Source organism: Oncorhynchus keta, chromosome 23, assembly GCF_023373465.1.
Source record: "Oncorhynchus keta strain PuntledgeMale-10-30-2019 chromosome 23, Oket_V2, whole genome shotgun sequence".
In the NCBI taxonomy this organism is placed as follows: Eukaryota; Metazoa; Chordata; class Actinopteri; order Salmoniformes; family Salmonidae; genus Oncorhynchus; species Oncorhynchus keta.
Genome location: NC_068443.1, coordinates 22285315 through 22301736, shown reverse-complemented (window position 1 = coordinate 22301736; position 16422 = coordinate 22285315). Strand labels below are relative to the sequence as shown.

The 16422-nt window shown below is 42.6% G+C and overlaps 1 protein-coding gene and 1 long non-coding RNA gene across 3 annotated transcripts in view; one reads left to right on the top strand and one right to left on the bottom strand.

The window, feature by feature from the left end:
• The first annotated feature begins 212 nt into the window (after nt 1-212).
• Nucleotides 213-16422, top strand: part of LOC118402005 (phosphatase and actin regulator 1-like) — an 85234-nt gene continuing 69024 nt past the window's right edge. The window contains exon 1 of one of the 2 annotated variants that reach the window (XM_035799792.2): nt 213-472. In XM_035799792.2, coding sequence (XP_035655685.1) covers nt 361-472 — 112 coding nt within the window. In that variant the 5' untranslated portion in view covers nt 213-360. The remainder of the gene's footprint in view (nt 473-16422) is intronic. The other variant, XM_035799793.2, reaches the window with a different exon arrangement.
• LOC127911025 (uncharacterized) lies at nt 6427-7100 on the bottom strand. The gene is made up of 3 exons (XR_008077394.1): nt 6918-7100; nt 6513-6593; nt 6427-6458 (listed from the first exon to the last, which is right to left on the bottom strand). It is a non-coding gene; the product is annotated as an uncharacterized LOC127911025 (long non-coding RNA).

Below are 16422 nucleotides of genomic sequence, written 5' to 3'. Positions count from 1 at the left end.
CAGTTATGTCTTTTGGTTTATCATAGTTTACATACATGAAGGGAAATAATGTTAATGTTCTCATAATGTTAAATTTCATATGTTAGTTCAATAACCTCGAATAAATGCACTGACTGGTCTGATGTTTCCATTTTAGCGATTTTCCCCCCCTCTGATATTCCATTCTCATTCCACTCTGCTGTTTGGTTATTAAGGAGCTCTGTAATAGCAGCTCCAAGCCTCGCTTCAAATCTCCCAGCATCTCCTTCTCCTGTTCTACCCTTTCTATTTATTTCTCTCCCCATCAATACCTTCCCGTGATCGGCCGTGGCTCTGTGTCTGTCCCAACACGCCAGTCGTCACTGGACGCTGCTCAAATTGATGGCGGCTTCTCCGGAAGACCATATAGACCGCCGGCGGATCAGGAGAGTCCGGTCCAAGAGCGATACCCCATATCTCGCCGAAGCCAGAGTCTCCTTCAACCTGCATACAGGTAGGTAGGTTTGTTCTCACGTGTGGCCATTGATTCTCGGAGCACCAAACCTTTATATTGTAAACTAACGGTTTTGTAAAATAGAATTATATTTTATAGTTATTTTTACTGAGACAGCTCGATCTACACTAGTGCATATATAATGTGGACATTTGGATTTGCCTATTTTGCCATTTTGGACACATTTATCATATCGAATTGTTTGATTGGTGAATTGATAATTTGCTATGAGGTTATGTAAGAATAAGAAGAAGATGAATGGTCATTGTACAACGTGTGAGATTCTATTTCGTTAGAGAACGGCATTAGGTCCTCTAATTCATTCCAGTTACATAATAGAGTGAGCATTCGACTGACAATCGAGCCCCAGCGTGATCGTGTTGTCACCAGCAAGGTGTTCAGATTATGCCGGAGATCCCTGACAGAGAGCAGATTGGTGTTGACTGTTAAAGCACTCGTTTTTGTTAGATACATCCAAGTTATTATATACAGTGCAATATTATTGATATATTATATGTTGATTATATTAAGTTTCTGGCTTGTGGGAAACGTACACAAATTGCTCCCCCCCGAGCGCCTAGGTGTATTGCATCTCTTGTTACCATGGTGACTTGGCATAATTTTCGGGCTGAGTCTGTTGTCAGCCCACGAGAGGCATTCATATTTTTTTGCATTGTAATAGCATACAACTTCAACCAAATACAGCCACATGTAGCCTAGGCATCCGATCACATATCGCAGTTAATTCGATATCATGCAAAATATGGTCTATGCGATTGCATGATTGCCATGATGAATTTGTTCAGAAATAAATAGCATTGGAGCCTTTTGCATGGTTTTAGTTGGCATATAGTCCGCGCATCAGTTCAATAGTATTGCAGCGCTTCTGTCACCTGGCCGGAGATGTCCACTGTGCTGTGGTGCTGAAACGGCTATATAGCCCAAATTGCTTTGCGTACGTGGACAAACGTCAAATAACTTAAGGTAAAGTCTTTAAATGTTTTCTTTTCAGATCTTTTTTCTGTATTAATCTGCTACATTTTGTTTCACCGTTAATGTTATGGTCACACCCACACCATTAATTATCTTCTGTGACTAAACTGCAGCATCAGTCCCTATGGTGTTTAGATGGACTTTACTGTGTTATTGGTTAACAGTCAATATTGCACCGACTTGTTGTACTTTGCATAGTTTCAGGAATAAATACTTTTCAGGCTATTGATGCATTCTGGAAATGTTTACTATCTTGTGTTTTGATTTGTCCAAACCATGTTCTTTTGGCTATCAACCGCAACTGCAATTTAAAGAGGACATTTGGAGCAGGTTACTTTCCCCCCCACCTTTCTAAAACAGTGCTCCCAATCCTATCAGGTAGGCTAAATGCTGTCTGCTATTTTGTGTGCTGTATGGGTGTGCCTTGAGGGAGAGTGAGAGGGAGAGAGGGAGGTACAGAGGGAGGGAGTGGAGGAGGGAGGGAGAGCTAAAGAGTGAGAATGAGGAGAGAGAGAGGGGGGAATGATGGAGGAAGGGAGAAAGAGATGAAGAGAAAGAGGAAAGTGGTGATGAAGGGAGAGAGCAAAATGAAGGGAGTGAGAGAGAAACAGAGCAACAGAGGCAGAGGGTTTACATATGGTTTGAGGCCAGCAGGAGGCCAAGCAGAGCTTCTATGTGGAAACAAGGTCACCAAGTAATTTAGTCCAGATGAGCCCTGAGGTAACCTGGACCCAGTTCACACTGTCTGTTCTAATGAGCCAGTCACTCTGTGGCAGGTACCATGCTGTGAGGGTTATGACTTTGCATGTCTGTCCTCCTTTTGCCACCTTTATGGGAGGTGGCCGTAGTGGAAAGGGGACAGAAGAATGGGAACCAGCACTTACAGGATTCATGGAATAGGAATGGAATGCTGCTGCTGGGTCGGAGTATGTGTTACTGTGAGTGTGTGTGACTGTGATTGTATGCTATCTGACCCCGTAATGTGACCTGTGGTGTCTGCAGCAGACAGATTGTCATACAGTATACAGTAGCAGCATGCTTCAGGTCTATTCCATGAATCCCATGAAGTGCTTATTTAACCAGGTAGGCAAGTTGAGAACAAATTCTCATTTACAACTGCGACCTGGCCAAGATAAAGCAAAGCAGTGTGAAAAAAACACAACACAGAGTTACACATGGGATAAACAAACGTACAGTCAATAACACAATAGAACAATCTATGTACAGTGTGTGCAAATGTAGTAAGATTAGGGAGGTAAGACAATAAATAGGCCATAGTGGAAAAATAAATACAATTTAGCATTAACACTGGAGTGATAGATATGCAAATGAGGATGTGCAGGTAGAGATACTGCGGTGCAAAAGAGCAAAAAAATAAATAAATAACAATATGGGGATGAGGCAGTTGGGTGGGATATTTACAGATGGACTGTGTACAGGTGCAGTTATCGGTAAGCTGCTCTGACAGCTGATGCCTAAAGTCAGTGAGGGAGATATACGTCTCCAGCTTCAGTGATTTTTGCAAGTCGTTCCAGTCATTGGCAGCAGAGAACTGGAAGGAAAAGCGGCCAAAGGAGGTGTTGGCTTTGGTGATGACCAGTAAAATATACCTGCTGGAGCGCGTGCTACGGGTGGGTGTTGCTGTGGTGACCAGTGAGCTGAAATAAGGCGGGACTTTACCTAGCAAAGACTTATAGATGACCTGGAGCCAGTGGGTTTGGCGACAAATATGTAGCGAGGACCAGCCAACGAGAGAATACAGGTCGCAGTGGTGGGTAGTATATGGGGCTTTGGTGACAAAACGGATGGCACTGTGATAGACTACATCCAATTTGCTGATGAGAGTGTTGAAGTCTATTTTGTAAATGACATCGCCATAGTCAAGGATTGGTAGGGTAGTCAGTTTTACGAGGTATGTTTGGCAGCATGAATGAAGGAGGCTTTGTTTCGAAATAGGAAGCCGATTATAGATTTAATTTTGGATTGTAGATGCTTAATGTGAGTCTAGAAGGACAGTTTACAGTCTAACCAGACACCTAGGTATTTGTAGTTGTCCACATATTCTAAGTCAGAACCGTCCAGAGTAGTGATGCTAGTTGGGCGGGCGGATGCTGGCAGCATTCCGTTGAAAAGACTGCATTTAGTTTTACTAAACATCTAGTGGAAATACTTTCCAGGGGAGGCTGTTATAGCAGCAAAGGGGGGACCAACTCCACTCCATATTAATGCCCATGATTTTAGAATGAAATGTTTGAGGAGCAGGTGTCCACATACTTTTGGTCATGTAGTGTGTACATTGACTCAGTGACTGAGTTTATCAGGAAGTGCACAGAGGATGTTGTTCCTCCTGTGACGATTAGAATCCAAAACTTGGACAGACGGCAGCATTTGCACAAAACTGAAAGCGCGAACCACTGCATTTATGCACAGCAAGGTGACTGGAAACATGGACGAGTACAAACAGTCCAGCTATGGCCTCTGTAAGGTAATCAAACAGGCAAAACATAAGTACAGGGACAAAGTGGAATTCAATGGCTCATACACAAGACGTATGTGGCAGGGACTCCAAAACAATCACAGATTGTCGCGGACACCGATGCTTTTCTCTTTGAAAAGCTAAACACTTTCTGCTTTGTGGAAAACACTGTGCTGCCGTGCACTGGCCACCGCCGCTCGCCAGGCCTGTGAGCTCTCGTTCTCCTCGGCCGACGTAATAAAGACATTTTAGCGTGTTAAACCTTGCAAGGCTGCTGGCCCAGACATCATCCCTAGCCGCATCCTCAGAGCATGCGCAGACCAGCTGGCTGGAGTGTGAACAGACATATTCAATCTCTCCATATCCTAGTCTGTTGTCCCCAATTGCTTCAAGATGGCCACCATTGTTCTGTTACCCAAGAAAGCGAAGATAACTGAACTAAAATACTATCACCCCATATTACTCACTTCTCTCATCATGAAGTGCTTTGAGAGGCTAGTTAAGGAACATATCACCTCCACCTTTATCAACACCCTAGACCCACTACAATTTGCATACCGCCTAAAGAGATCCATGGATGACACAATCACCATCGCACTGCACTGGCTTGTCCCATCTGGACAAGAAGCAGCTGATCGTGGACTTCAGGAGACAGCAGAGAGAGCACATCCCCATCCACATCAACTGGGCTGCAGTGGAGAGGGTGAAAAGCTTCAAGTTCCTCTGCGTGCACATCACTGACAACCTGAAATGGTCCATCCACACATACAGTGTGACGAAGACGCCACTACAGCACCTCTTCAAACTGAGGAGGCTGAAGAAATTAGGCTTGGCCCCTAGACCTCACGAACTTCTACAGATGCACCATTGAGAACATCCTGTCGGGCTGTATCACCGCCTGGTACGGCAATTGCAGGACATCTAGAGCACCCAGTGTTACAGGAAGGCCAAGAAGATTATCAAGGACCTCAGCCACCTGACCCGCAGCCTGTTCACCCTGCTACCATCTCAATGGTACATAGTTATTGAACACTGGTCACATAAATAATGTTTACATATTGTTTTACCCACTTCATATGTATTTACTGTAACTACTGCTGTACACACCTTTTCTATTCATATACTGTCTATATACACACCATCATATACATAGATATTTATATTCCAGACTCTGACATTGCTCGTTCTGATATTTCTTAATTCCTTTCTTTATGTTTTTGGAATTTGTGTGTATTGTTGTGTATTGTTAGGTATTACTGCACTATTGGCATTTCACTGCACCCTTTAAAAAAAAAAAAAAATTATGTTTTATTTAACCTTTATTTAACTAGGCAAGTCAGTTAAGAACAAATTCTTATTTACAATGACGTTCTATCGGGGAACAGTGGGTTAACTGCCTTGTTCAGGGGCAGAACGGCAGATTTTTACCTTGTCAGCTCGGGGATTCAATCCATCACCCTTCGGTTACTTGCCCAACGCTCTAAACACTAGGCTACCTGCCGCCCCAAAAGCAGCAGGTACACAACCAGTAGAATTTGATTTGGAGATAGAGTCTCTGCTGAGGGGCTAACTCGGCCCTGCAAGCCTGTATTACCCAGCCAGGTCACCCATGATACAAGTCAGTATTCGATGTCTGAGGACGTCAGGAGATGACGTGGAAACGAGCCACTAGGGGCAACAGTTAGCAATAATACCTACAAGTATTATTATTTTTAAAATATTTTTTTAACCCCTACCTTAACCATTCAGAGTTAATGCCTAACCTTAACCATAAAGAGTTAATGCCTAACCTTAACCATTCAGAGTTAATGCCTAACCTTAACCATAAAGAGTTAATGCCTAACCTTAACCATTCAGAGTTAATGCCTAACCTTAACCATAAAGAGTTAATGCCTAACCTTAACCATTCAGAGTTAATGCCTAACCTTAACCATAAAGAGTTAATGCCTAACCTTAACCATAAAGAGTTAATGCCTAACCTTAACCATTCAGAGTTAATGTCTAACCTTAACCATAAAGAGTTAATGCCTAACCTTAACCATTCAGTTAATGCCTAACCTTAACCATAAAGAGTTAATGCCTAACCTTAACCATTCAGAGTTAATGCCTAACCTTAACCATTCAGAGTTAATGCCTAACCTTAACCATTCAGAGTTAATGCCTAACCTTAACCATAAAGAGTTAATGCCTAACCGTAACCATTCAGAGTTAATGCCTAACCTTAACCATTCAGAGTTAATGCCTAACCTTAACCATTCAGAGTTAATGCCTAACCTTAACCATAAAGAGTTAATGCCTAACCTTAACCATTCAGAGTTAATGCCTAACCTTAACCATTCAGAGTTAATGCCTAACCGTAACCATTCAGAGTTAATGCCTAACCGTAACCATTCAGAGTTAATGCCTAACCTTAACCATTCAGAGTTAATGCCTAACCTTAACCATTCAGAGTTAATGCCTAACCTTAACCATTCAGAGTTAATGCCTAACCTTAACCATTCAGAGTTAATGCCTAACCTTAACCATTCAGAGTTAATACCTAACCTTAACCATTCAGAGTTAATGTCTAACCTTAACCATTCAGAGTTAATGCCTAACCTTAACCATTCAGAGTTAATGCCTAACCTTAACCATTCAGAGTTAATGCCTAACCTTAACCATTCAGAGTTAATGCCTAACCTTAACCATTCAGAGTTAATGCCTAACCGTAACCATTCAGAGTTAATACCTAACCTTAACCATTCAGAGTTAATGCCTAACCTTAACCATTCAGAGTTAATGCCTAACCTTAACCATTCAGAGTTAATGCCTAACCTTAATCATTCAGAGTTAATGCCTAACCTTAACCATTCAGAGTTAATGCCTAACCTTAGCCATTCAGAGTTAATACCTAACCGTAACCACTCAGAGTTAATGCCTAACCTTAACCATTCAGAGTTTATACCTAACCTTAACCATTCAGAGTTAATGCCTAACCTTAACCATTCAGAGTTAATGCTTAACCTTAACCATTCAGAGTTAATGCCTAACCTTAACCATTCAGAGTTAATGCTTAACCTTAACCATTCAGAGTTAATGCCTAACCTTAACCATTCAGAGTTAATGCCTAACCTTAACCATTCAGAGTTAATGCCTAACCTTAACCATTCAGAGTTAATGCCTAACCTTAACCATTCAGAGTTAATACCTTACCGTAACCATTCAGAGTTAATGCCTAACCTTAACCATTCAAAGTTAATGCCTAACCGTAACCATTCAGAGTTAATACCTTACCGTAACCATTCAGAGTTAATGCCTAACCTTAACCATTCAGAGTTAATACCTTACCATAACCATTCAAAGTTAATGCCTAACCGTAACCATTCAGAGTTAATACCTTACCGTAACCATTCAGAGTTAATACCTAACCGTAACCATTCAGAGTTAATACCTTACCGTAACCATTCAGAGTTAATACCTTACCGTAACCATTCAGAGTTAATGCCTAACCTTAACCATTCAGAGTTAATACCTTACCGTAACCATTCAGAGTTAATGCCTAACCTTAACCATTCAGAGTTAATGCCTAACCTTAACCATTCGGAGTTAATGCCTAACCGTAACCATTCAGAGTTAATACCTTACCGTAACCATTCAGAGTTAATACCTTACCGTAACCATTCAGAGTTAATACCTTACCGTAACCATTCAGAGTTAATGCCTAACCTTAACCATTCAGAGATAATGCCTAACCTTAACCATTCGGAGTTAATGCCTAACCGTAACCATTCAGAGTTAATACCTTACCGTAACCATTCAGAGTTAATACCTTACCGTAACCATTCAGAGTTAATGCCTAACCTTAACCATTCGGAGTTAATGCCTAACCGTAACCATTCAGAGTTAATACCTTACCGTAACCATTCAGAGTTAATACCTAACCGTAACCATTCAGAGTTAATGCCTAACCTTAACCATTCAGAGTTAATGCCTAACCGTGGAACCATTCAGAGTTAATGCCTAACCTTAACCATTCAGAGTTAATGCCTAACCGTAACCATTCAGAGTTAATACCTTACCGTAACCATTCAGAGTTAATACCTAACCGTAACCATTCAGAGTTAATACCTTACCGTAACCATTCAGAGTTAATACCTTACCGTAACCATTCAGAGTTAATGCCTAACCTTAACCATTCAGAGTTAATACCTTACCGTAACCATTCAGAGTTAATGCCTAACCTTAACCATTCAGAGTTAATGCCTAACCTTAACCATTCGGAGTTAATGCCTAACCGTAACCATTCAGAGTTAATACCTTACCGTAACCATTCAGAGTTAATACCTTACCGTAACCATTCAGAGTTAATACCTTACCGTAACCATTCAGAGTTAATGCCTAACCTTAACCATTCAGAGTTAATGCCTAACCTTAACCATTCGGAGTTAATGCCTAACCGTAACCATTCAGAGTTAATACCTTACCGTAACCATTCAGAGTTAATACCTTACCGTAACCATTCAGAGTTAATGCCTAACCTTAACCATTCGGAGTTAATGCCTAACCGTAACCATTCAGAGTTAATACCTTACCGTAACCATTCAGAGTTAATACCTAACCGTAACCATTCAGAGTTAATGCCTAACCTTAACCATTCAGAGTTAATGCCTAACCGTGGAACCATTCAGAGTTAATGCCTAACCTTAGGAATTTGGAGTTAATGCCTAACCGTAACCATTCAGAGTTAATGCCTAACCGTAACCATTCAGAGTTAATACCTAACCGTAACCATTCAGAGTTAATACCTTACCGTAACCATTCAGAGTTAATGCCTAACCTTAACCATTCGGAGTTAATGCCTAACCGTAACCATTCAGAGTTAATACCTTACCGTAACCATTCAGAGTTAATACCTAACCGTAACCATTCAGAGTTAATGCCTAACCTTAACCATTCAGAGTTAATGCCTAACCTTAACCATTCAGAGTTAATGCCTAACCGTAACCATTCAGAGTTAATGCCTAACCTTAAGAATTTGGAGTTAATGCCTAACCGTAACCATTCAGAGTTAATACCTAACCGTAACCATTCAGAGTTAATGCCTAACCTTAAGGATTTGGAGTTAATGCCTAACCTTAACCATTCAGAGTTAATGCCTAACCGTAACCATTCAGAGTTAATGCCTAACCTTAAGAATTTGGAGTTAATGCCTAACCGTAACCATTCAGAGTTAATGCCTAACCGTAACCATTCAGAGTTAATGCCTAACCGTAACCATTCAGAGTTAATGCCTAACCGTAACCATTCAGAGTTAATGCCTAACCGTAACCATTCAGAGTTAATGCCTAACCTTAAGAATTTGGAGTTAATGCCTAACCTTAACCATTCAGAGTTAATGCCTAACCGTAACCATTCAGAGTTAATACCTAACCGTAACCATTCAGAGTTAATGCCTAACCGTAACCATTCAGAGTTAATGCCTAACCGTAACCATTCAGAGTTAATGCCTAACCTTAACCATTCAGAGTTAATGCCTAACCTTAAGAATTTGGAGTTAATGCCTAACCGTAACCATTCAGAGTTAATGCCTAACCTTAAGAATTTGGAGTTAATGCCTAACCGTAACCATTCAGAGTTAATGCCTAACCTTAAGAATTTGGAGTTAATGCCTAACCGTAACCATTCAGAGTTAATGCCTAACCGTAACCATTCAGAGTTAATGGCTAACCTTAAGAATTTGGAGTTAATGCCTAACCGTAACCATTCAGAGTTAATGCCTAACCTTAAGAATTTGGAGTTAATGCCTAAACTTAACCTTAGACACTTTGAAATGTTAACTTTTGGAACAACAGAAACCTGGATGGACATGAGACTGTGAGAGCTTGCAGATAGTACCATAGCATCCAATGACTTTATGATAGGAATCACCCTATAATGGAATCAGAGTTGAGTACAGTAAGGGGTGAGTATGACAAGACGTAGGTATATTGAATTGGCCTGTTTAGCGCCGTGTGGATAATTTAGTCTCTTTGATTAGATTAACCTGAGCTGCGTCATACCGCTGGCTTTTCATCCTTAATCGAGGTGTTTGTTGTTGTTGGAAACAGCTGTTAAAATTAACCCTAGCTGTTGTCTCTCACCTCATGTTATGAAGCTCCCAGTGTGCACCCAGTGATACTGTACAATACCACAATGCCATCCTTTTGGAGGTTTTCTCAGAGCAGCTGGGGGGCCGTCCAAAGGATGTACTGTATGTGTATGTAAGAATGCATGTGTGTGTGTGTGTGTGTGTGTGTGTGTGTGTGTGTGTGTGTGTGTGTGTGTGTGTGTGTGTGTGTGTGTGTGTGTGTGTGTGTGTGTGTGTGTGTGTGTGTGTGTATGCATCCATCACTAATCTTTATATGGCTCTGCTTTGAGCTATTGGAACTACATATGTCAGACTTGTTCACTCAAGGCACTAGTGCAGTGAGGATTTCAATCAACAACCCCAACAGGAAATGACTACTAACCAAAGAAGCTGTGTGACACTTCCATAATACAGTACACTGTGCAGACAAACACAGGATGAATAGAATCCAGTCCAATCTGTACAGGATCCTTCCTGTATGGTAGACAGGCGTCAAAATCATTCAGGGAAGGTTTGGGTGAGAGCTGTGTGTGTGTGTGTGTGTGTGTGTGTGTGTGTGTGTGTGTGTGTGTGTGTGTGTGTGTGTGTGTGTGTGTGTGTGTGTGTGTGTGTGTGTGTGTGTGTGTGTGTGTGTGTGTGTGTGCGTGTGTGCGTGTGCGTGTGCGTGTGCGTGTGCGTGTGTGTGTGTGTCTGCATGCGTATGTGCGTGCCTGCGTGTACATGTGGTGTATTTGCCATGCAGTGATGTATGTGCAATGGTGTGTGTGTGTGTGTATGTGTGTGCATGTGTGACGGTGTGTGTTGCCTGCTTGCTCGACCGTCTGCTGATACAGCAGCTCATTAGATGTATTTGTTTGTTTTTGTTTGCTCATCATTCAAGCACAACTCAACAACAGTCACATCTGTTATCTCCCTCTCACACACAGATACACAGGCACACAAAGACACACATCCCTTCCCTATACACACTCCCCTCCATTTCTCCTCATTCTCCTCGTATCATCCGACACTGGAGCCTTTGATCTGTGTGTGATTACATTTGATCTGTTTTTGGTTTAAATGTAATCACATCCTTGAAGATAGCTACACTCATTGTTGATCTGTCTCACACAGTATCTGGATGATCCTGTAATGTAGTGTATTGGTCTGTGATACACTGTACATTCTACAGGGGTGGGCTACATGCTGTGCAGTAGTTCATTATCCTGTCCTGGGCAGGTGAATGCTGTGTGTGCAGACTGAGTCATGGGACAGGGGATGCTGATGGCTTTATCTCCACTACAGGACATGGGCTGAATATAAATAGCCTGTATGGGCTGGGCTGCATTGCAGGGGATGAAGGGTGTTTTTGGTGCTCCCCCTGGCTGTTCTCCAGAAGAGTAACTGACACCCATATGGAGTTGGAGCCAGTTTAATACACATATAGTCCTACAGATACAGCTACATAACAGGCACACACCTGCATGCGATGTGTAGAAAGACACACCGGTGGAGGCTGGTGAGGGAAACGTGTTTCTATCCACTCCGTTCCAGCCATTACTTTGAGCTCACCAGCCTCCACTGACTCACACCTACAGTACACACTCACTCACAAACACACGTGCACACATGCCGTGTCACAATACCCCCACGCAGTATACCAATTAACACACCTTCTGAGCACCAAACATTCTGACAGCCTCTTTACAATGTTACGGGATCATTCTTTCCCGTCTCCAGCCACCTAGTATCCTAGTGCCGTTGAGGTACTGAGTCCTCCATATTTCCCTCCCTCCCCCTCCTGCTCTCTGTAATCACTCCTGTCCTGGAGAGAACATTCAATATAGCCAGATGGATGGTGGTGGCGGCAGGGCAGGGCAGAGCCCATCCAATGCCACCCTGTAGGCGCAGGGCTCTAGTTGCCTGTTTCGCCTGGGCCTTTCTGGGGGAAATGACAGTGTGTCAAAGGAAGCACCTCACACAGCAACCTGCCAGACCAGACCCACTCCCAGCCTTAATACAGGCTGTATTGCATCTCTATTTGAGTCTGTCTGTGGTCTGCCCCGGGCAGATCAACTGTATCTTCTCTACTTCATACACTGTGTGCCTGGTTACTCTGACTGCCTCACTGCAAGGCAGGGTTTCATCTCTATTTGAGTCTGTCTGTGGTCTGCCCCGGGCAGATCAACTGTATCTTCTCTACTTCATACACTGTGTGCCTGGTTTCTCTGACTGCCTCAATGCAAGGCAGGGTTTCATCTAGTAGTAATTGCATCCCTGATATGAGCATCTATTCCTGAACAGAGATGACAGTTTAAAACACTTAGTGTGTTGTGAAAATCCGTTATGAATGTATTGTGAAATTATGAATGTATTGTAATGTTTTTTTAAATTGCATAACTGCCTTAATTTTGCTGGATCCCAGGAAGAGTAGCTGCTGCCTTGTAATAAATACAAATTCCAAAAGAACAAAGGCTCCAAAAACACCCAAATACCTTATTTTTAGAAACGGCAATGCCCTCAGTATATTGATGCAGGTCTTAAGATGTTTGTGTCTTTACAAACTTTATCCTCAACATTATATATCATTTTGTTGGACTCGAGCGTTACTTTTTTTGTGCTAGCAAGCTTGTACTTTCTCGTTTCTCATATCACCACAATGGGAATGAGAAATCTCTTTTATAACATGACATTTACATAGAAAACAGAGATTTGGTTCATAAAAGCGAACGTGTCCTTTAAATGTAAAGCATGACACGTGAGCCTATGGAGTTGCATTTCACAGAGATCTCAAGCAACACACGTATTTATTCCCACAGTGATTCACGTTGACCAGCACCGGTTGTACCCTACTGTACCGTCACTGTGAATAAAACATTAATATCATATTGAAAATAACTGTATAGTTGTGCTACACAGAGGCAACTAATGGTGCTACGATTCCTTTCAACTCTCAGAACCAACCATCCGACCAGGAAGTGTCCCATCATCCTCCACTTCAGATGAAAGAAGGAGACAGGCAGGTGTCAACCATGAAAGGCCTGGAGAGATTGCAAGATTGCTCTTCTCTCTGTCTGTCTGTCTCTCTGTCTCTCTCTGTCGCTCTCTCCCTCTTTTTTCTCCGGAAGTCTGGCAATGGCTCGAGCTGTAATGGGCATTCCATGTGCCCCTCCTTGTGAAAAAATGCTTTCAGCAAAAGCTCTCCAAGCTAGGGAAAGCTGCGTGACGATGCGGTTATTGATCATATTTATAGTCAGTGTGGAAAGGGGAAGGGGAAAGAGGGGTGGGGGGATAGGATGGGTTGAGGCACTGAATCCCAATGACAGCTCCACCACTGCCAAAAGCCAATATGCTGCCTGGAGGAGGGAGGAGGTGGAGGATGTTTACTGTGGTACAGTGCAGTGTCTCTTTTCCTACACAGCCTGTTTTATTTGATCCAATCTGAGGAAGGCCCGGTGGAGCACAGTTCGTTTATATCTGTTTGAGTTGGTGACAGGCAGGCAGCATTGTTGTGGAACAATGCGGAGAGGACGGCATAAAAGCTTGTTGGTAGTATCACACTACAGTTCCCACTGTGCACCACCAGCACTAGTTCTTTATGACACTTCTGCTGACTGGCAGAGGAGAGATCTGAGATAGAACTCTCAAAATACAATGCTATTGTTCAGTTGTAACCTTGGACTTCATTAAGTCAAAGCTACACTTCAGCATTTATTTACACAGTATACATATGGATAAGAAGCCATTGTCAAATTGCTTAATCATTTTGTACAGGTATAGTACTCTCACAGGTCGATGCTTCCACATTTTAGAATAAGACATGTGTGCATGAAAAATGAGACAGATCATGGGTATTGCTAGGGCAGGCATCATTTGATTGAATCCAGACCCTGTCTTGTCTGAACCATGACACTGGTACCAATTCCACATTTAGTACAACTAATTTCCCCCAAAAAGTAGGTTCCAGATGTGTTTTCTTTGGGGCAGAAATAGAGCAGCCAATGAGAATGGGCCAAATTTGACATGGTGGTTTGTGCGGCTCATCCATACAGACAGATCATAACGGGAAATAATGTACCCACTATTCAGAGTGACAGTTATGTAAGTCTACATTAAGCCTAGCCAGTAGGCTATGTAAGGAGGAAATGGGTGGGTGGAGTAAGAGGAAAGAGAGGTTGGATTAAGTGCCTAATATTATATTCATTTTTGTATATAATGCTCTTCCTGGAGCAATGTATGAATCAGGGGAGGCAGTATACTGATCTGGAATTCCACACACGTACACTACTACTTCACTCCCACCATGCAAGGTTAAATTGCTTCATGCATTACATTGTGTTGCCAAAGCTGCATCAGCATTAAATTGGGAGCGGTTACAGCCGTCTTCCTCCCCCCTCTCTCTTACCCCCTCCGCGTCTCCACCCTTTTCACTGTTTCCATGTTCTCCCTGGGACCCTCGGGGACCGGAGTCCTGTCACATTAGCATAATTGTTGTTGGGACTTGCTGGCGTGCTCTGTCGCCAGCGAACTCCTGGGTGTAAGCAGTTACATAAAGCAATGCTACCCGCCCATGAGATCCAGAGCAGAGCTGCGTGTATAGTGTATAATCTTCTACTGAGTCATCACAGGCCAGAGGGAATGACTGAGCCCTGATGAGAACCAGCAATCCATTCACAAAATGAGGGGGAGAGAGAGGAAAAGAGGGAAAGAGTGAAAGAGAGAGAGAGAGGGGAAGTATACAACAGGGAAAGCAGCGGCAGCTAGAGTGTTACAAATGAAAGATTTATAGATACACCGGAGGGAGAGTGATAGAAAGGAGATATGGGAAGAGAGAGACGGAGAGAGAGAGAGAGAGAGAGAGAGAGAGAGAGAGAGAGAGAGAGAGAGAGAGAGAGAGAGAGAGAGATACCTTACTACCTCTTATACACCTCCCAGCAGGCCATCATGTGCCAAGCTGCTGCCAGCTTACCTGTGAGTGTTGTTGCCGTGCTCAGCTCAGCAACAACTTGTCTCAGTGCCCATAGCAACGGTACGCTGAGAACAGATGCAGAAAGGAAGCACAGCAGAGGAGGCTGGTGGGAGGAGCTATAGGAGGATAGGCTCATTGTAACTTCTGGAATGGAATAATTGGAACGGTATCAAACAAATCCAACATATGGAAACCATGTTTGACTCCATTCCATTAATACCATTCCAGCCATTACAATAAGCCTGTCCTCTTAAAGCTCCTTCCACCAGCCTCCACTGAAGCACAGTCTATCTAGAGGAACATCAAACTCACAAGTACAGGTTTGACATACTGTTTATTTGGATATCAAACTCCATAGGCCTCATTCTAGAAGAATATCAGTCACAGATTTCAACCTCACAGAGCAAAGATTTTGAATTCTAGCTATCATTCACTGCATATCGTATGATAAAAAAGCTTGTATTGGACTGAGAAAAAATACACATGATCCTACATACATACAAAAATGCACAGATCCTACATCTCCTCACTGAGACCTGACTGTAGGGTTTACACTTCATCACACCTGAATTAGGATTGAAACATTTCCCTCTCCCTTGTATGACCTTGCTTCATTACACTAGCTATATACTCACACACACCCCTCACATATGAACGCACACACACCCACCCCTGTGCTGTAGCCACACACACACACACACACACACACACACACACACACACACACACACACACACACACACACACACACACACACACACACACACACACACACACACACACACACACACACACACACACACACACACGAACACACACACACTCACCCTTGATCCTCAGTTTTTAAAGGGATGTTCATTTTCTCCAAAAGCTACTCTGTGTCTGTCACCATCTTTCACCCAACCCGCAGTGCTATTTCATCATTAGCACACTGTTGGAAAAATCAGAAACAGTGGGATTCGGCACTGACTCTGCTGCTGCAGCAGCCTACTCTATAGGCAGGCGAATAAAGGGACGGGGAGGGGATAGGTTGAATATACTACTACACTGCATTAATATCAGTGGCGGTCAGTGCCGTTTATGATGAGGGAGGACATTTCTTTTTCATGAGCATGGCCTGTCATTCATATTCCATTCACCCAGTTCAACGTAACATCTATAGGTTTAGGCTACTACATTATACTCTAATTTTCCATATACCCATCATGAGGTTGCTACAACCTAGCCTATTAATTTAAGTTTACAACGTAGGTGCACAGGTCGAGAGATGTGTGAGATGACAGACAGTGACACATTCAATACCGCCTTGCACACTCTTGCCTGCATCTTGGTTGTCTATAGTGTAATCATTGGTCCAACAGTTGCAAATGAGAGTTTCTATTCTATTTTTATCCCAATTTAATTTGCTTCTGATAAAGAAACATTTT